Below are 20327 nucleotides of genomic sequence, written 5' to 3'. Positions count from 1 at the left end.
CTATGATATAGTCTTCGGCTATTGCCGCAATGTGGCACTAGGAGGCCATTGTTCGGACAATGTGACCATGCACTGTACAAGGAATGGACATCCGAACTCACCGGTTCGCACATCCCTGAGGCCTTCGCCAGCAGTTACTCACTCATTCCGATGCTTCTTTCCTTTCTTCTGCTTTGCATCGTACTCCGCCTGCCATGTTCCCATGCCTGAGTTGGTTTTACGTATGCGATTGCCATAGATTGCCATGCGGGGTCATAGCTTGCCTCGGTCAGCGCGTAAGTGTATTGAACCCTGTGTTTACATGCGGCTTTCATTGACCAAATGGCTCGAGGCGAGGACACAGAGGAATGGATGTATGCAGCGACGCCGAGGGTTTGACATGGGCCATCATCCAGACGATGCGCGACCGGGAATCTCCAAACTGAGGAGGATACACGCGAGACTTCCTACACCGCTCTTTCCTCCGCAGCCGGCGCGCCATACAGCTACAGCTCTACACTATGCGAACACCCCATCGCCGAACTTGAAATGAACAGGGAATGCGCTTGATCCACTAACCTCGCCTCGGGCCCGTCAGCCCCGCGCTGCGTTGGGGCCTCGATACTCCACGCGCTTGTTCCAGAACGGATACAGGCCGGGACGTGACAGGTCGCGCACCATCTCCTGCCTCCTCCTCAAGGGCACGTAGATTGCACTGGCGCCCGCGACCGCGAACCACGCGGCATACTCTGCGAGCTTCTCCGCGTCCCCGCACGCGGCGTACACATCCACGAGCAGCTTGAGCGCCATCGGGTGTATCTCCGCGTCCTGCACGCCCTCCTCCGCGATGAGCGCGAGCATGGCGCGCAGCGGCTCGGTCGGGTGGTCGTCGCGCAGTGTCGCGTCGCCGATCCAGCGCGCGAGCGTCGCGGCGCGGTCCTCGAGGAAGTACCCGTGCTGCATGATACCCGCGCGCCGCACGTCCGACACAGCGGGGTCCGCGCACGCGCATGTGAAGCCGTAGTTGGCGCGCAGGAACTGCTGGCGCTCCGCGCTCGGGAGGAGGGGCTCGCAGTAGTGCATGGAGATCTCCGCGCCGGCGGGGATGTCGCACACTGCGGTCACGAAAAGCGCGAGCGACAGGACGTGCCACGCGATGGTCGCATTGGGGCTGCAGCTGTTTGGCACACGCACAATTCGCTCAGCGGCGTGGTGGAAACAGTCGAGAGAGGGGTGGGTTCGTGTAACGAAGCGCACCTGTGGTTGATCCGCGATGTGAGCTTTCCAATGATTGTCATAGGGTGCTGTGCGTCAGCCGCCATCTCCGAGGAGGCCGGGCCCAGATCATGCGTCTGATCGTAGTTGTTTGTCTTCCAGATCGCAAAGAGCGGGGGCACGGCCGCATCGCGCGGGTTCGACAGCGCGGTGTATGCAGCGCGGTCGTCTTCCGACATGCGCTCGAGCGCGGCGGCGATCGTGTCGTCGCGCTGGCGCGGCGAGTTGTAGGTTCCCGGAGCGACCAGGAGTGGGCGCTCGGTGATGATAAGCTCCCCCGCTGCGATCGCGCGGGTCGCATACATCCCGATGCCTGCGCCCGGTACGGAGCCGAGACGGTGGGCGGGGGACGTCGGCTCTGGGATGCTCTGCGGGAATCCGGGTTGAGAGAGGATGCGATCCTTCAGCCCAGGGTAGAGGATGCACTGCGTCGTGTCGCCTTTGAGAGAGGGCGATGGGATCGGGAGGGTCGCGAGGATGAGCCCTTCTGTTGCGGCAGAGGTGGCGCGACGCGTAACGCGCCTGCAGATGGGTTTGTGTACGTCCCAATACTTTCTTTGGCAGCCTTGGCCCTGGTAAACGGAACAGGATGGTGAGCATGCATGATGTTGCACGGGGCGCCTGCCGACAATAACGCACGCAGTACCAAGCCGCCTTGCAGGACGAGCACGTCCCGAGTGGGGGCCTTCCGGCGGTCTGTTCCAAACCACACTGGTCGCATATCGGCTGATGACCTGGTTTCGATATCATAGGCAATGGGCGGTATGGACTTGGTATGCAGAGCGTACCCATCGCGCGTTATATATGAAGGGGAGACGATGTACGGGGAGACGAGATGAGGATGCTTATAATATCGCGACTTGGAGCTCAGCCCAGCGTCGCAACAGTTCGATGCTTCTCGAGGAGATCGTCTAGGATCTGGCCAGCGTGCGTGGATCAGCGCTCAGCACACATGCATTTCTAGCACCTGCCCAGCTTCCACAGCGCCTATTTTCAGTATGCACACGCCACCAGGCATGGAACTCATCGGCGCACCTGCTCGGGGAATGGTGAACCGATGTGCTTCGAGGGAATGAGAAGGGGGGGCGGGCACAACACCTGCGCTGAAACTAACCGGCTGTATCAGCGTCCGCGGGCTTGCAACTTCACCTCCAGCTGGCCTCCAAAAATAATCCCGAGAGACAATCCACAGAAGTCCACAGATTGCCCGAGCAGATACGAAGAGATTTCGAAAGCAAATGCGGATCCCCCGGTGCGTAAGTATACCAAACTCGACGACAGGCGGTGTGATCGTCGCTAGCGTGCATCAAAGCTGCCCGTGCAGCTGCACGGTGTACAGAGTGAGCGTGGGGACTGGGGAGGCGAAGCGCACAGGTGACGAGGAAGAGAGACAGCTGACATTAGCCATGTAGTACGATATCGCGACCCAGTTGGCTTTGCCAGCGATGAGATCAGAATCCGCAGGCGATGAACAACGACCCATGTCCACAGTCTGCTCGGTAACCCAATTCGATGCTCAACGGTCGCATCCCCACCACGCACATACAGACAGCACAACACGGCTCCCTGAACTCACACACGGTGTCTCCTTGTCCTTGAACTCTTCAAAGCCCGCCTTCCCCCTCCCATTCGCAGGATCGTCCATCTTCCCGACGCGTGCAGTCTGAGTTGCTCGCGCATCTGACCCTCGCGCATGGACCGAGACTCGAAACATCGTGTTCAGGAGCATAAGACGAGAATGGCAAGATCAGCGCGGCAGTGAGGGTCACTGATCATAGAGGGGGCATAAGGATGACAGGCGGACGCGTCGACGATGGCGCAGCGAGGGGTGCCGGTCTCATCATTAATGCGTCCAGGCTCGACATTTTGTTTCTTCGTGTACTCTTGCGGTGTTGAATCGAGGGCGCATAACAGGTACCAGGTCTCGCAGCCAGTGTCCTTGGCCTCTTTGTCCATGTTGCGCACATCGGTAGTGCTGGAGAGGTAGAAAAGTTTGCCTTCCATAGCCCTCTTGCCAGCGTTTTGATAAACGAAGATGATTTGAGAGGCTCTTAAGCCGAGTGGTGAAATGAATGATGAAGGTGATAGAAGGAAGAAGGAACAATGAGCACTCACTATCGCACAAGAATCCTAGAGCTCAGCCTCATCCACATCGCTCTGCACCTTCTGTGCGATGGCAGCTGTGTCGGTCCTAGCCTTCTCCAGGGAGAAGGTACACTGTGGAAGCGGGTGCGAATACAGGCGATAAAAAGCCTGATGACGTAATAGACACAGATGCAGAGGGCACGGTTGGGAGGATCCTTGGAAGATGTGTCGATTAGCGGGTATGATACTACGGAGGGCACCGATGGAGCAGTGGACTGTGCTGGCACTGTAGTAGTTCGACATGCCGATGTTGAGAGAGATGCTCGGCTGGATGGGAGTCTCGGGGTTTGCCGTTTGCGTGGTCGAAACGGCTATTGACAGGAACCGAGAGTTCTTGCTTGAAACAGCTCAGATGCGACAACGTCAAGCCCGCTCGCCGTCAGAGGCGATGAGGGCGAGTGCGTGGGCGGCGAGGAGAACAACTTTGAGGATCAGATTCGCGGAGCCATCAGCTGCGCACGTGATGTCTCCTCGAACCAGCAGTGAGTTAGCGTCCTAACCTTTCTGTCCTTTCTCTGTGCATCAGAAAATGATTCAAGGTCACACTTACCTACGCCGACACTCGAACGGACACGTTTCCGATTCTATTGACCAGACACTGGGGGCAATAGTCAAGAGAAACATAGGGGGATAGTTAGCGCTAGGTAAGTAATGTGCATTTTCATGGCGACAGAAACTCGAATGGGACTGAGAGCGAAGAGTGCTGAGGACCGACGTGTGTCATCGAAACTCAGGATCTAGCTATCTTTCTTCTACTACTAATGGACATGAATTGATTGTCATCAATCATATAGTCCTTTCGACAATCCGAGTGTCCCAACTTGTTCCAGCATTTCACTCCCGATTTGATTGTCAAGTAAAAACCAAGGTATCACATTCCTGTGCGTGTAATAATGTCATGGCATTCAACTCGTTGTAGTTCCGGAGCAGCGCTTGCTCCTCGTGGCTGTTTCTAGGGTCTCCTGTGTACACGTTGTTCTGTAGCCCAGCATCCCTCACCTTCTCCTCTCACCTATCCGATTGAGCGGTCAAAAATGCCGAATTTAAATCCAGGATCGCAATTTCAGGAGGTCTGGATAGCAGCGCTCACGAAATACAAAAAAGACACAGAGCGCGACTATTTAGAAGGCTGGCTCGGGGAAGATTCTCCCGATGCTCTGTTTAGACTCCTTGACGTGGACCTTCAAGGTCGCAAGAAATATCAGAAGAGGAGAACAGACCTCCGAGCTGCGATTCTGCCCATCCTCGACCTGGTGATTGTGTCCTCAAAGACTATCGGAGAGAGTCTAGTGATGGTGAGTACTACGCCAACCCTTAAGACATATACCTAACATTGGTGATAACAGGCATCCCCGCCTGCGAAAGCGGTGTCTATTGCTATTCGGCTGTTGCTAAAGGTATGTGCTCCAGTGCCCATTTGAGGATGAGTCTCAATGCCGTCGTCGATCTAGGCTGCAAAGGATGTTAGTGCGAACTATGACACGGTCACTGGGATGTTCGAGCATCTCAACGGCCTCATTGGACGGCTGAGTGACTACAATCAACAAGAGATCACGGAACCACTAAAGAAAATCATTGTCGACATCCTTGGGCAGCTGCTCGTGGTGCTCGGAGTAGCCACGAAGAGGATGAAGCAGAATAGGATAGGTAAGAGATCCTAATGGTCATTCATTAAGGCGGCTAATAGCTTTCGAAAGCAATCTTGAGGAAGAATACGGGAGTGACGGATGCGATGGAAAGATTGCGAACCATATCCAACCAGGAGGTCCCTCAGACCACTTCGTCGAACACGCCCAGTCCACATTTTGGATTAGACTGCCTCGTAATATGGGATCGAGCGATCTCCGCCTACAACCAATACACCGAGAGCTACTATCTCATCGAAGGCGGGCTGGGAGCCGATTCCCCTGATGCACTGTTTGGGATCCTCGACAACGAGCTGAATAGATTCAAGCAGTATCGGAAGAAGGGCGAGAAGCTTCGAAGTGCAATTGAGTCAGTTCTCAATATGGTGAATGCGTTCTCAGATGTTGTACGAGAGGGTCTCGCGACTGTGAGCACCAGTTCTGCCTCAGTTTCGAGACCACATACAACTTTGACAATATCAGCAGTTCCCACCAGCGAAAGCGGTCTCCGTTGCCATTCGTGTACTGCTAAAGGTATGTGTTCTGGTCTTCGTTTGAGAATGCATCTCATAGCCGTCATCGATCTAGACCGCCAAAGATGTCGGTGGAAACTATGACATGATCATCGAGATGTTCGAGAAGCTCAAAGGCTTTATGGGACGTCTGCATGTTTACATCAAACAAAACATTACCGAAAAATTCAAGGAAATTATTGTCGACATTCTTGCTCAGGTGCTCGTGGTACTCGGAGTAGCCACGAAGTGGATAAAGAAGACCCGCTTTAGTAAGAGCATCCACTATTCACTCGATAGCTTGGCTGATGGTAACTTCTAGTTCAATACTCGAAGATACTCTTCAGGAAGTCTACGGGGGTAACGGATGCGATGGGGAAACTGCAAACATTCATCAACCGGGAGGTCCCTATGGTCGCTGCCGGGATTCATGATAATGCCATAACTATCAGAGGTATAATCCTTATTCACGAACGATTATTGTCTGTATCTCATTGAAGATCCAAAACATAGATGATGGCCTTCGACAGATGATCCACTCGTGGCTCAAGCCACCTGATCCGACCACGGACTACAATACAGCTATTGAAACACGACAGGTTGGAACTGGCGACTGGTTCATACGCAGAGAGGGTTTTGTTCACTGGATGAAGACCGCAGGCTCGTTCTTGTGGATCCATGGTATACGTGAGTTCATACGCTTTTGCTTTTTGGTGATAGATTTTTATGACAGGTGTATACAGCTGGCAACGGCAAGACAATCATTTGGTGAGGCTGTCATGGAGAAACATACTTTCAACGTTACTGACGCACCTTACGTGCGATAGCTCTACGGTCATCGAAGCTCTTCAAGCTCGAGTTGATTCCTCTGTCGCGCTGGCGTATTTCTACTTCGACTTCAATGACTACGAAAAGCTGATCCATCGAAATATGTTGCATTCTCTTGTCTTTCAACTCTTTCAACAATGTCCTGGTCCGTTGATTGACCTCTACAAACGAACCAACGACGGCTCACGGCAGTCAACAGTTGGCGAGCTGCTCGATGTTTTGAAGAGGAGTGCCGGCTCCTTCAGCGAGACTTACATTATTCTTGATGGACTGGACGAGTGCGTTGGCTCAGAGAGAACAGCTGTACTCAGACTCTTGGCCGACATACAAAGCTGGGATCTGGAACCTCTTCACGTTCTCGCTGCAAGTCGGCCTGTGCAGGAAATCAAGGAGAAGATCAAGTCTTTCCACCGTGCTCATCACGTTGATCTTCATGACGCAACGGCATACATCAAGGGCGACATTCAGGTTTATCTTGATAATACACTGAAAGACGACCCCCGCCTGAATAAATGGGGATCTACGGAAAAAGCGTTGATCAAAGACACTCTGGTCAAACGTGCAAATGGGATGTATGTCGATGTCACAACCATGTCGCAAATTGAGTGCTGATATGAGGCCTTGTACCAAGGTTCCGATGGGTGCACTGTCAACTGGATAGTCTGCGAGACTGCGTCACGGCAGCGGATCTCAAGACAGCCCTAAAAATTCTCCCCAAAACACTGGACGAGACGTATGAACGCATCCTCCAAAACATCCCTGATCACCGACAAGAGGCATTTCATCGAATCCTACAATTCCTGTGCTTCTCAGAACGACCGATGCTGCTTGGCGAACTCGCAGAGGTCGTCACAGTGGCGATAGATGCTAAAGGACAGGCACATTACGACTCTGAGAGCCGCATGCGCGATTTATCGGACGTGCTCAAAGTATGTGGCAGTTTGGTCTCTCTGTCAACCAGTCCAGGTGCCGCTGATAATTCGACGTTCGATCAATGGCGCCCTGAATTTCCCTCTGAAACTCTCGCAGCACGAATTCTCCGACTAGCACACTTCTCTGTCAAAGAATACTTGGGCTCTAAACGGATTCGAACAGGCAGAGCTTCGAATTACAGTGTCAATGCCGAGCTCGCCAACAGGTCAATTGCCATGACATGCCTTGTATATCTGATGCAATTCGACACAGACGAGCTTGACGAGAACAGGATGAAAAAAGAAACGGATGTCGCCCTCGCTCTATATGCGGCACGGCATTGGGTTTCCCATTTTCAGCAGCAGGGCCCCGCCGCTCATCAGCCTCTGCAAGATTTAGCACAAGAATTCTTTCATCTCCCCCGGCGAGCATGTTTTCTGAATTGGATCAGGATGTATGATTTGGATCAAAGCTGGGATCCCCCAAAATGGCGTCGTGAAGCCGATACCATCCCTGAACCTCTGTACTATTCATGCAGTGCAGGATTTCTGAACATCTCCAGATGGCTACTCACCAAAGGTGCCAACATCAACGCGCAAGGAGGACAGTATGGGAACGCGCTCCAGGCGTCGTCTACCAGTAGCCGCGAATCTATCGTTCAACTGCTGCTAGATGGGGGTGCCGCCATCAACGCGCAGGGAGGTTATCTCGGGAATGCACTGCAGGCAGCAGCTGACGGTGGTCACGAAAAAATCGTTCGACTACTGCTGGATCAAGGTGCCGCTATCAACGCGCAGGGAGGATACTTCGGGAATGCGCTGCAAGCAGCATCTGACGGTGGTCATGAAACAGTCGTGCGATTGCTGCTGGACCGAGGTGCTGATCTCAACACACAAGGAGGAAGGCACGGGAGCGCGTTGCAGGCAGTACTGACCCCCCATCATTATCGGCCACAGAATTCTCTCGTAGCGAAGATATTGTGGGATGCCGGTGCGCGACTCTACAGCATGCCGTCTGAGGCACATTCGGAGGAGTACATTGCTCGGTTGCCAAAAATGAAATCGATGGCGCCGGATGGAACTGCGAAAGCTCCGGACGCGCACTATAGCAGACGACGAAGCTGGTCTTGAACACAGGATCAACGATCGTGCGTGGATTCATAGGTGATTCAGGCATCTCATCTAATGATGTTCTATTCCAGTTCGGATTTGACGCTGTAGACACATGAATGACGCAGCCTTTGTACAGCGACACCGCCGGACATCGTATAGGATAGGCTCGGAAGTACGTACTTTGTAACAGATCGCAATGCACCGGAACGCACATATGATCGCATCTTGATGACACCGTTCTCCTAAAGTTTCATTTGCCTTTCGACTGAGAGAGTTATCTCGACACATGCTTCGAAATTCCTGGCATATGCTGCTCGGGTAGAGAGCAGCGGACAGCCGATGAGTAGCCTTACACAGGAAGAGAAATTTTGATAGTCAAAACACCGATGAAAAGGTGAACGCTTCGCGCATCGGGCAGCACGTGCAGCCAAGGCGCGCTCGGGCGGGCGACACTGCGGGCAGTGGCGCCTGACGACCCGCGCGCCTCAATCGATGTCTACAGTACATTTTGATCAGCGCAACGTTGCGTTATCCTAGAAGTCTACAATGGATACGGGGGCGATTAGCAATAATTAAAGGGTAGTTGAATGCTTGGCCCGCTGACATACTGCCAGAAATTTTGGATTTGCGTCCAGTCGCCTTCTCCAAGTCCTGGCATCCACCACAGACCAAGACATCTCCCGCCCTTGCTCGCTCACGCACACAGTTCATGTCGGCGTAACATGAGGAGTGCACCGCACTGGAACCACCCTCGGCACCTTAGCACCCGCAAACGGTCTTGCGGAGATATATTCTGTCGGCACCGACAAAGGGACGCTATTGAACAACATTGAAGCTGTCTACTTCGATGAGAAGGAAGAGGGCGACAGGGTCAGAGACCCAATGAGTGCGCTCTCCAGGAGCTGCGGTAGCGCAAGCACGATCTCGATGTCCCTGCGCGCGCGCGGTCGTCATTGTGATCGTCGTCAGCAGCGGCCTAACAGGGCACCACAAATCAGCACGAAGTAACAAGTACGACGATCTCGCTTGCTGCCTCTGCCCCTGCCCCTGGCTGCTTAACGAATCCGCCCGCAGTCCAACTCTGCCGTCCGCGCGCAAAACAAACACCCCGTCGCTGCGCGCTATCCAGACGTTCTATGATGGGCGGGATACGCGCTGTGAATAGCACTACCCCCCCTCGCCCTCATCAGCTCCCTCGTTCGGGCACAGGAACGGGGCACGGGTGGGGAAGTCCTCGAAGGGCGTCAGCCGCGAGGGCAGTGCACGTCGGCGGCGAAGGCGGCGCTTCTGCTGGGGACGATGCTGGTGATGCAGCGGTGCACAGCACCCCACGTTCGGATGGTGAGGTCGGGCCTCACCGCGGACAGCGCCCTACGCGACGAACAACACGAACACGCGGTGTCCCTGTTCACTTCTGCTCGCCATTGAGAAGCGGGATGTAGTACAAGAGCGCCTCCGCCGGGGCACGCAGTGCAAAATCGTCGCAAGAGACGAGCACGGAGCGCACGGTAGAGAGCCCGAGTGGGCGCACATCCGATTGCCAAGAAGCGGGTTCTCGCGGCGCTGTGGGCGCGTGCCCGTCTGCAAGCCATTTGTCGAGAACCGCACCGCGCATGTGCTCAAGGCTCAAGCTGGCGGCGATGGCGGGCAGCAGGAGGGCCGTCGTCGTCGTCGTCGCGGTCGTTCCCGTGATAGATAGGGTGCACGTGCTCGGAATGCCCTGATCGGGTCAGGGGAGGTCACGGGCCCTCTCCTTCGCGGCATCGTAGACCTCAATCCCGCCAGATTCAAACGACCCTCAAAGATGACGATGTTGTGCAGTCGCGATGACTACCATAGCTCACTGTGAATCGAACTAGGTCGAATTCTCATATATGGAGCGTTGTATCATGGGGCAAATTCATGGCTTTCTGTCCTTGCAAGCTCTAACCAGGACGCCGCGATCACAATGAATCAGGTCATACAACGACACCTGCGGGCTCGACCAGCTCCTCAAGTACTTCCTGACGCAGTGTGTTATTGATGATGAATGTCGATTCAAAGTCGACCAGGACACGCTGCTGCAGCAATGTCTCAACGAAGTGCTTCCGATCTGTAACGAACAAGAGATGCAGACGCTCTTACATGCTTAGTGTGTGTTCTGATTCGTGGGTTGCTACATTCTATTGATATTTCTCTTCTCTCCAGCGGCGCATTTCCAGAGACAGATAAACCCCAACACCGTGCATTGAGGCTGATGGAGGCACGACAAGTATCGTCCATTGGCATCTGTAACTATGCTCTACGCAAATTGAGCATACTCAACTACTCGCCCCTGCGGGGCCCGCCCCCTGATGAGACCCCTTTTCATTGGGCACCTAATATACTGACTCTCAAAAGTGATCGCGAGGAACAAATCCCCAATAGGCGCTTGGTCATCATAACCTCTCTTGCTTCCGCAAGACGCGCATCGAATCAACACCAAAATGTATACTGGACCATGGAGCTTGAGAACCTCTGCCAAAATCTGCCATCATATGGGTTTGTGTGGCCCGATGTTCTGTCTGCCGTAGAAATGGCATAAATCCACAGCCATCCCACGACCACTGCCGCAGTACAGTAACACGCCTCCCCACGATCCAGCAGCTTCTCACTCCAAGAAGTTAGCTCTATGGGAAACAAACACACGGATGACCGAAGAATCAAACACTCGCATACCTTTCTCTAAATCGGACCTACAGCAGTCACACATTCGATGCGCAATTCGTGCGACTAATATGTTAAACACCGCTTTGAGTGTCAACCACGTCATCGATATGCACATCGTCGGTGAGTTCAACAGCTTTATTTGCTCAGAACTTCGATCTCATCTCAAACCCAGACGATATGGCTACGATCTGGTGGTACGATCGCCAGGATATCATCTGCTTTCAAGCAATGAACTTTATACAAGATCTACCGCGTTTCTTGGCCCTTCTTCTTGCTTTCCAGAGATTCACCCTCGAGGACTGGGGCATCAACACAGTTCTAAATCCGAATGCTTACAAATTCCACGATGCTACCACGTCTGATGAGGTGAACATCGCCATCCAAGCGTCGCCTTTTGAGTTCCAATTTCCGGCTTCTGGTTCGAACGAGGGTACCAAAGTCGGGATCAATTCCAAGGAACTCCTCTATGGTCGATTGGGATTGCGTGGACGGGCGACGCGTATGGTAGGTGCTACGAGCCAATCTCGTCACCCCGTGACGGGAGACAGCCTCGACCACATCCCGCTCGTCGTCAAGCTGTCTTGGCCGGAGACGTGGCGATGGAGTGAGCAGACCGTGCTAGCTCGGGCCAAGGCATGTGGAAAAGGCAACCCTGACGTTCAGAATCATCTTCCGAACTTGATTTGCTCCTACGACCTTCGCTACTCGACCAGGACGATTCGCAAGGCTGTCGGTGTGACCAAATCCTTACATAGTTCTAAGGAGCCTCGAGTGCTTCGGGTAACGCTCTTTCGACGACTCTATCCCCTGACCATGCTCTGTGGCGAACAATTTATTGCTGCCTGGTGGATGCATTCAATGTGTGTATCTCTGTTCTGCCGTAGATGATTGTCCGCTGACAGATGGATGCAGGCCACTACGTGCTGTGGACGAAGGGCGTTCGACATAACGATCCTAGCTTGGCTAATCTAATGCTCCGGCGCACGAACAACAGATACTACGAGGTGATGAACGACTGGGACCTTGCGGCCATGGTGGGCGAGTCCCCGGGGAAGCGGGGTGAAGTGACAGGTATGACCTCGAGGCCTTCGTCCGGATCCTCTTTTGGGTCTGCGTCTGGTGCAAAGATACCGATGTCATTCCACTACCGCCGCTGGGCGATTGGAACGCTTCCGGTCGCAGCAGCATTGCAATGAAGAAGCAGCGCCTCATGGACCCGCGATCGCTCAATAGCGCTCACCTGATGTGCACAGACTCATGGGAGAGTGAGTGGATCTTGGTCGCGAAGCTCTTGAACTGGATGCGCGAGAGTTTACTCCTCCGAGAGAACAACTATGTGATCCGTGAGGGGTACAAAGAGCCCACAGACACCACGACATACCTAGCGTTCATGGCGGTCCTCACTAAGGTCGGCCATTCACATGCGCAGCAGCGCCGGCTATTCGATCTCGCGCTCCTGGTGCAGACAGGACGGCTCCGCCCTTTGGGAGCTTGATAATCTTATATGGTTGATTTGATTTGATTTTAACTGCAGCTGGATGTGTCCACGTTGTGTAAACTGAACTTGCGTCATCGTGTGGAACGATCAACCTCCAGGGTTCCGTTGAACAGGAAATCAACAAAATGTAAGGAGAAGAGGCTGGCTCGAGGGTGAGTTGTTCGATGCCAACACCATTGCCTTTTGCACGAAATTCAAATCAAACTGCCGCGATATCTCCGCGTCGCGCGGTGGCATCTTGCCATCGTGCTCGCACAAACGAAGTCGACCGATCACCAATCGCTCCTTAACGTCGTCCCAGCCCCCAATGATTGAAGCTGCGCATGAGCGAACAAGGCAAGACTGTGGATATGACGACTGGCGTGGTGGCATGCTTCTGGACGGGTAAAGCTCGTATGCACGGTCTGGAGACAGACTATCGCTCTGCCAAGTCTAAGCAAACCCTCACAGTCGATGCGCGCCCTACAAACAGATGCGTGTACATGCTACGACACTGAAAGTAGTGCCTGAGCTCACCGTCTGTGTGTACTCGATGCGCCCAGCCAACTCACTCCAGCTCGGCGAAATCCTAGTCTAAGCTCTGCTCCTCTTTTGCACTGCGGAGACACGGTCTTCAGACCAGCGGTATTGTAGCACTTGACTAGCGAAAGCAGCGGCGATGTGTGTTTCACTTATTGAGGCTCTGATGGCGACAGGTGCGACGAGGCTCGAAGCTTGATACCTAGACATTGACTTCAAACTGAAGAAAAGCCTTCGCAGCTTGAGGTGGCATCCCCCGCGATGCCACCACAAGCTCCGATTGGGCGACCACAGACCGACGTTCGTCTTGGAGAACAGTCGAGAAGCACTGCCCGGATCAGACGGGTGAAGAAAGAGAGTCCACAAAGACGATCGACTCGTATCTATGTACCACCAGGGGATCGTGACAGTGATCGAGACGTATGGTCGCAAATCTAGACGGACGATGCACAGCCTGAAATTACACGGACACAAGCAACACCCCTCCACGGGGTCTCGGAACAAAACACGTAGCGGCAGAAATCGAGACGAGCCCCGTCGGACATCGAATCATTGTCCACAGCCCGAATTCGCAATCGAGTGATCGTAAACAGCTGTCGCCAGACCCAGCGATCATTAATGAAGCCTCGCTTTGTTTGTAGTGTGGCATCACGTTACTCTGCCACAATGATACGCACAAAGCGCTTGGGGAACTTCTTAGATCGCGCAGTCGTTGCTGCTGGGCGCGTGTGAATCGGAGGTGTATGCGTTCCTTTGTCCTTGCCTGGTCAGGAGAACCATAAAAGCAAGAGACGGACGATGAGACAGCCCACATCCCACTACTGCTACTCAACTGACCCCGACGACACGCCAATCCTACTAACCGTTAACAACCATGTCTGGCTCGAACGAGTTCACCAAGGCGCTCTTCCAAGAGCTGTATGAAGGTGTGCCGTTCCTGGGCCCCGACGGCCCTTTGGATGTAGCCGGCTTCGACTTTCTACCCGGTACGCACAACCTCGGGGAAGTCTCAGGGGAGTACAGACCCGACTTGGCAGGCGCAGACCTATTGCCACCCGAGGGGTCGAAAGAGGAGGCCGAATTGATGCGGATCCTGGAGGTAAGTTTGATAACGGTCAATGTTTACTTGCGACCAAGCTGACCTCGTGCAGGAGAGCGGCCTTTGTGGCAACCCCAGCGCGACCAACTACAGCCAAGGCTTTTCTGCCTTCACATCCAACACCGCGTTCTCTGGTCCTGTGCCAGCATCCGTTGAGAATGAACGTTTCCTCCAGGTTGCCGCCGCCCCACAAGGCCTTTCACAGAGTAAGTCACCGGAGATATGTTGTGGCATCTGAGACATCGACGCTAACATATCATTCCAGTGTCGAATTTCCCAGTGCCCGCTCCTCACCATATGCCATCGACACAGATCCTTGCGGACCGTTTTGCGATGGCGGATAATACGACGCCGCTGCCAGCCATCTCCTGCAGGAAGAGGCCGCTGGAAGATGACGGCGCAGGATGGTCCACCTCCAAGCGCGGGAGGTGGCATGATGCGAGCGCGATGGGGCAGGTCTTCCCACCTACACATTCAATTTCCAGTAGGTTCTCAGGAGCCTACGGAAACACTGAGGGCATTGCCCTTGATACTAACAACTACACAACAAGAACCTTCGGCAGCGAGGGATATTTCCCCGCTGCCGGTTCAGTCCCGGTCTCTGTGCCATTGTCAGCCCAAGGGCCTTGGCCGACGATGACATCGAGCGCGGCTTCAGCGACGCGTCAGAGTCAGATGCAGATGCCGTTCATGGCCGCTGGGTACAGCGACCAAACTGTCTCTCTCCCATTCGGCGCACAGCCCACCTTTCAGCAGCCCGCACCAATGCTGCCATGGGGTGCAGCGCTAGAGAGCTCAATGCCGTATAGGCCGACAGGGTACGGCCTCGACGTCCCCCAGCCGTCTTTTACCACCGCAGGACAATCAACGTCGCACGTTCTGCCATGGCCATCCAACACTGAGATAGAGGACCCCTTCCTGCTGCGGTCGATGCCTTCCATGCCCATCGAGAGCGGCTTTGATGCGTCCTTTACCCATGCCGCCGCTCAGGTCCCTGATCAAGGTTGGCTGACGCTACAGCCATCGAGCAACGCGCCAAGGAGCCGACAGCCTCGCCGGGCGTGCTACACCAGTCCTGCGCAGTCCCGGCCCTGCCCCATCCCCATTGCCGGGCCCACTTTCGATACAGGATCATACCAGACAGACAATCAACTCCCTTCAGTTGGGATCGCAGAGACATCTGGCTCCTCCTCCTTGTCAACGGCGCCATCGACCGTCAAGCCGAAAAGGCGAATACAGCCTCCTCGCGCTTCCGCCTCGTCCTCCTCGACAAAGCCATCGATCACCAAGCCGCAAAGACGTATACAACCGCCTCGGGCAGCCAGCTCGAAATCCTCATCCAAAGCGGCATCGAGTGCCAAGTCAAAAAAGCAAAAGCAACCCCCGGCCAAAACATCGGGCTCGTCTTCGTCCTCAAAGGCGCCATTGAGCGCCAAGCCGAAGAAGCGCAAACCCCCTCAGACACCGTACGACCCGAACGGGGTCGGGTGCCATATCTGCAAGGGAGGCTTCACGAAGCAGTCGGAGGTGACGAAGCACCTGAAGACCAACAAGCACCGCCTGAACGTGCTCGCGTTGCTGTACCCGGAACTGGAATTTTGCGCGACGCAGCTGAGGAAGAATTGCGTGTGCCCCATTGAGGGGTGCGGCGAGGGTCTGTCAAGGCCGTGGGTGTTGAAGCGGCACTTGGAAGATATACACGGGGTGATTTCGAAGAAGGCGAACGTGGAGAATGTAGATGATGCAGACGGGGAGAGTGTGGATGATACGGATGTGGATGAAGAGGAGTCGGATTGAACATCTGGTAGGGTGAAGGATCTGTCTTTCAGCCAGAGAAGAGCGGCAGTAATCTAGGATGAACATAATATATGATACCTCGCCACTATGCCATTGTCATACCATGCTTGCGATGTCTTGATTCCTTGAGAGCAACCTGCACTGGCACTGGGCTCGAGTTTGACCTCGACACAAACGCGATCGATACGCAGCACCGCAGACTCCCTTGAGGGGTGCTCGTCGCTGTGAGTGAGCATGAGCCTGAGATTATCGATGGTGCAGATGGTCGGCCCAACGGGGCTCGTGACCTCTCGTGACGCGTCGCGCTACTCGACGCTTCCCGCACTCGCCTCCTTTATCCATCTGGATCGACAATTCTGGATCCACTGATGCGATGCGACATCCCCATATCCACCGAGGTTTCTCTCCAACCTACGCAGTCGTACAACGCGGCCTCTGCCCGCGCTGCTCGCGGTCGACGTTTCCGACATGCTCTGACATCGACATCTGACGAGTTTTATTCTTTTGGGACTCGACACCATCGAGACCAGCGCGTTTCTAGACGCCCCTGCCCTGACCCTTGCACTACCACTTCCACTCGAATGTGACGTGGGGCTTGCATTCGGAGGCATGGACGCCGCGAATGCGGAGAGCGACTCACGTCATGTCCTCTCCACCTTCCCGCCTCGTCTGCTTCTCTTATCCGCGTTCCAACTTCTTCAGCCATTGTATGCTGCCACTTCCCGGGCCGCTCCCCGCACAGGTCGTTTGAGTCTGGACTATGGTCTTGGGGGAGCCATCTTCCACCGTCTCTGGCTAGGCGCGCTATCTTGTCAACCGCGACATCCCGCGGTCGGTGGCCAGCTATGTGTGTGCGCTCATCCGCTTTTGGCTCCCATGCATCTCCTTCCTCCCATGCGGCACTCGAGATGAAGGCTGGGAGCAGAAGGACTGTCGCCTCGCTCCCTGTAATCTTGTCGAGTCTCTCAGAACTTCTGCCAGATATTTTATTGGCCAGAAGTTTCTTGCCATCCACGTACTTGAGAAGAGAGAGGCTCCTCCGGACCAAATTCCTCACGGGTTCAGAAGTTTGCAAGCGTATGACTGACTACACTTCGTCGTATGCAGTCCAGTTGATGCAGAGTAGGTTTCGCCATCAGCATTCGAGTTGCCCAATATGTTCGAGTCCTGACAAGTAGCTTCTAGACTACGCCATCACCCACAAGCTCACACCGTTCATCTCGATGCAGAACCACTATAACGTGGCGTATCGTGAGGAAGAGCGCGAGATGATGCCCTTGCTAAAGCATCTCGGGGTGGGAACCATACCATGGTCCCTCCTTGCTCGCGGGGCTACCACACGTCCTCTCTCGGAAACGACCAACCGAGCAAAGAATGACCACTAGGTGTTCAAGGACTCCTTGCAGCCGTATCTGATATATCCATCGCATATAGTTGGCATGACTTTTATCTTCGAGATAGTTCGGGCGGAAAGGAGATCGTGAACCGGTATGTCATCAGATTTGGACAGTGATATGGCGATTGACCACAACGTTCAGCATCGAGGAATTATCGAAGAAACATGGCGTCAGCATGGCCCAAATTTCGCTCGCCTGGGTCCTCAGTAAAGATAGTGGGTTGCTTTCTTGGCCCGTTGCAAGGGATCGACTGATTTGGGCTCGCCTCTGCATAGCTGTCTCAGCACCCATCGTCGGGACGACGTCTCTGGAAAAGTTGAAAGATCTAATCAGTGTGTTTGAGGCTTTTCGATCCTGATACGGATGTTCACCGCTCGCTTTGCTTAGGTGCACTCGATGTGAAGCTCTTTGATGAAGACATCAAGTACTTGGAGGATGCCTATAAGACCGTCCCTGTAATCGGACATTCTTGATTTGTTGTGTCCCCGTCCGGAATTGGAATGACATGCGTTGATAAGGATATGAAAGTGCATCTCACGTTTGCTACTAGGATGCTAAAATTGTCATGAGGATTGGAAGGAAGTGAGTCAGTACATTTGATCGGGGAATGTTAAATCATGGAGGGCCGTGCATCAGAAAAATCAGAGCGTTTAGACGGCGGAAGCGAAGACCATAGATAACAAGCATAGTCTCTGTCTATTGATTGATTCAGACCAGTGCTCGTCTCACAACAATGAAAGTTGGAGCGAAGTTTGCGCCGCTCGGCTCGCGGTCAATGAAAACAGAACATGGTAATTGCTCCCTCCGACTGTTCAATACAGACATGCTGTTCATTATGTTAGCCATTTGTGGTGAAGACAGATAGAAACAATTGCCAAACCTCAGCAATGTACCGACCGACAGATTTCTCATATCTGCTTTTTCTGGCATACCTTAAGCACCTCCGCTAACGCTCCCTCGCTCACACCCTTCCACTGTTCCTTTTCCATTGCCTTTTTCAAATCCTGCTCCAGCACGATGTCGAACTGATTCCCAACCCAGACACCACGGGAATAGTCCCAGCTGTAAGGTGATCCCTCTTCGGTCTGCGACCAGAACGAGCGCAAGCAGAGCACCTCGCCGAACCCGACCGACTCGAGATCTCTCACAGTCCATTGGCGTTCGTGTCGATGATCGCGATCATTGAGCTCCTGGATCGCCTTGCCATGCAAATATTCGCGCCGAGAAAGGTTTCGCAGGACAGCCCATTGTTCTCCATCTTCGGCTTCAGGCGGCCTAAAGCGCTCATCCCAGTACACCTGGCGCAAACCGACCGCTTCGGGTCCACCTGTCTGCGGTTGTATGCAATGCCTCTTGTGCGCGAAATATGGGTCAGTGAGACTCAGAAGCAGTTCGTAGCTCTTGTGGCCTTCTGAAAAGTAGTCATCCATGTGTCTCAATTTCTTTTTCACCTCCTCACTCAAATCAACGTCGACCTGCTCCGGGAAGCGGACATACGCGACGCCATGAAGGCTAACTCGCTTTGTCTTCCCGTCGTCTTCATCGCTCTCCTTGTCTTCAATTCCCGAGTATTCCACATTCTCGGCATGTGTAAAGCCCATTTCCAACTCTTTTTTCCTCAGCAGCTGTAAGTAACCCGGGCGGAAGGTCCTCGGCATAGCTCCCGATGCATATCAGTCAATCGCCTGCCCAGTCAGACGATATTTTGAGGCGGGACCTAATGTGGGGACGGCTAATTTGCCAATGTCGGCGGGAAGTTAGGGCGAACAGGGTGACTTCGACGTGGTCGAGAAGATGGGCACAGATCCGATCAATGAGCTCGGCTGGTAGGAGCTTCTAGCAGCTACTCAGGACCCGACTCATCGACATCATGCATCATGGCTTACCTCGTTCAGCGTGTAAGTATACTGAACCTCGTGCTTTCGTGCAGCTTTCTCCAAGTGGCTTGGGGCAAGGGCAGAGGAATGGATTTACGCGACATCGGCCATCGTGACGAGGCGCGACCAGTAATCTCCAGACTCAATCACTTACTCGTTTAACAGAACCTTCGCCAAGGAGATGAATGGTACTACAGAAGAAATACGCGCGAGGATTCCTACACAGCTCTCTCCGCCGCAGCCGGCATGCCATACAGCTACTGCTCAGGCAGGGAGCAGCGAACGGCCGGGTGCGTGGCATTGTACTGGAAAGAAAGAATTGATGGTCAAGACACTAGTGCAAGGCGAACATACTGCGCCGTGATGCCAAATTTGTCACTACTCACCACCGAATATGTGACATCCTTCGTTCCTATATCTCCATTCTCCAGCGTCCTAATGATGGTACTGAGGGATAAACTGATTGAAGCGGTAGATTGGTGCATGGGGATTGAAGTAGGCAGCCTGTGGGCATTGCCTGTTAGAGCGCATCCAGCAGCCCGCGCGCTACACGGTACCCCGTCGTCGTGTCAGAGCCCGTTCCAACCCCCATGGTGTCGACTCTGCAGACGTATGGTACGCCTCCAATTCCTGGATGTGCATGTGCAATCTCTCATCCTTTTCTTTTATTCTCGTCGATATGTTGGTAAACATAGACAGACATAGACGTGCGTCCTTGAATGCGTGTATTTGTCGTATCAGCGGCGACTCAGGCTGTCTAAGTCAATGGTGAGAAATAGGGTAAGACAAAACCTACATCAGCAATGACGAGGCCTGTATCGAGTATCCTCCAGGGACCAGGATAGAGCGTGACACGCGTGTGGGTGCACGTGCACCGATGCGACTTGTCCACGGCCTGCGCACGCTCGTCGCTTTCCACCCACCCACATCGTCATACAACGCAGGCTGCTCCAAAAGTGCTCCCACACTCCTACATTATATCGTGAGCAGCTTCATGTATGCTGCTTGCCCACTGGCATGATGGTGCTGTGCCACCGCTCCAGTGTCTGCTGCAGCCAGTCGTG

General features: G+C 54.0%; 9 protein-coding genes across 9 annotated transcripts; 5 read left to right on the top strand and 4 right to left on the bottom strand.

Annotated features, from left to right (window-relative positions):
* Window positions 1-573: 573 nt before the first annotated feature.
* Window positions 574-1975, bottom strand: HETIRDRAFT_425282 (uncharacterized protein; the record flags this gene model as incomplete). Its single annotated transcript, XM_009545052.1, has 3 exons — window positions 574-1156; window positions 1237-1826; window positions 1901-1975. The coding sequence occupies 3 exons, from the start codon at window positions 1973-1975 to the stop codon at window positions 574-576; spliced, it is 1248 nt and encodes a 415-aa protein (XP_009543347.1).
* A 998-nt stretch (window positions 1976-2973) lies between these two features.
* HETIRDRAFT_312261 (uncharacterized protein) lies at window positions 2974-3258 on the bottom strand (the record flags this gene model as incomplete). Its single annotated transcript, XM_009545051.1, has 1 exon — window positions 2974-3258. The coding sequence occupies one exon, from the start codon at window positions 3256-3258 to the stop codon at window positions 2974-2976; it is 285 nt and encodes a 94-aa protein (XP_009543346.1).
* Window positions 3259-5224: 1966 nt separating this feature from the next.
* HETIRDRAFT_225924 (uncharacterized protein) lies at window positions 5225-8202 on the top strand (the record flags this gene model as incomplete). Its single annotated transcript, XM_009545050.1, has 8 exons — window positions 5225-5452; window positions 5508-5558; window positions 5613-5808; window positions 5859-5950; window positions 5989-6223; window positions 6280-6304; window positions 6364-6957; window positions 6996-8202. Coding segments are annotated over 8 exons (2628 nt in total), but the record flags the coding sequence as incomplete, so codon positions are not given.
* Window positions 8203-9147: 945 nt separating this feature from the next.
* On the bottom strand, window positions 9148-10069 carry HETIRDRAFT_146537 (uncharacterized protein). Its single transcript, XM_009545049.1, has one exon. The coding sequence runs from the start codon at window positions 9978-9980 to the stop codon at window positions 9633-9635; it is 348 nt and encodes a 115-aa protein (XP_009543344.1). The 5' UTR covers window positions 9981-10069; the 3' UTR covers window positions 9148-9632.
* Window positions 10070-10940: 871 nt separating this feature from the next.
* Window positions 10941-11433, top strand: HETIRDRAFT_232994 (uncharacterized protein; the record flags this gene model as incomplete). The annotated part of the gene is made up of 2 exons (XM_009545048.1): window positions 10941-11196; window positions 11249-11433. Coding segments are annotated over 2 exons (441 nt in total), but the record flags the coding sequence as incomplete, so codon positions are not given.
* Window positions 11434-13943: 2510 nt separating this feature from the next.
* Window positions 13944-14912, top strand: HETIRDRAFT_150735 (uncharacterized protein). Its single transcript, XM_009545047.1, has 4 exons — window positions 13944-14192; window positions 14245-14398; window positions 14458-14676; window positions 14744-14912. Exons 1-4 carry the CDS (start codon window positions 13968-13970, stop codon window positions 14830-14832), a joined length of 687 nt encoding a protein of 228 aa, XP_009543342.1. The 5' UTR covers window positions 13944-13967; the 3' UTR covers window positions 14833-14912.
* Window positions 14913-17212: 2300 nt separating this feature from the next.
* Window positions 17213-17374, top strand: HETIRDRAFT_312164 (uncharacterized protein; the record flags this gene model as incomplete). The annotated part of the gene is made up of 1 exon (XM_009545046.1): window positions 17213-17374. The coding sequence occupies one exon, from the start codon at window positions 17213-17215 to the stop codon at window positions 17372-17374; it is 162 nt and encodes a 53-aa protein (XP_009543341.1).
* Window positions 17375-17528: 154 nt separating this feature from the next.
* Window positions 17529-17859, top strand: HETIRDRAFT_313824 (uncharacterized protein; the record flags this gene model as incomplete). The annotated part of the gene is made up of 2 exons (XM_009545045.1): window positions 17529-17718; window positions 17774-17859. Coding segments are annotated over 2 exons (276 nt in total), but the record flags the coding sequence as incomplete, so codon positions are not given.
* A 435-nt stretch (window positions 17860-18294) lies between these two features.
* HETIRDRAFT_449264 (uncharacterized protein) lies at window positions 18295-19044 on the bottom strand (the record flags this gene model as incomplete). Its single annotated transcript, XM_009545044.1, has 1 exon — window positions 18295-19044. One exon carries the CDS (start codon window positions 19042-19044, stop codon window positions 18295-18297), a length of 750 nt encoding a protein of 249 aa, XP_009543339.1.
* Between the last annotated feature and the right edge of the window lie 1283 nt (window positions 19045-20327).

This window comes from Heterobasidion irregulare (assembly GCF_000320585.1).
Source record: "Heterobasidion irregulare TC 32-1 unplaced genomic scaffold scaffold_03, whole genome shotgun sequence".
Taxonomy (NCBI): domain Eukaryota; kingdom Fungi; phylum Basidiomycota; class Agaricomycetes; order Russulales; family Bondarzewiaceae; genus Heterobasidion; species Heterobasidion irregulare.
Note: the sequence above shows the minus strand (reverse complement) of the source record. Positions and strands in the feature narration are given on the sequence as shown.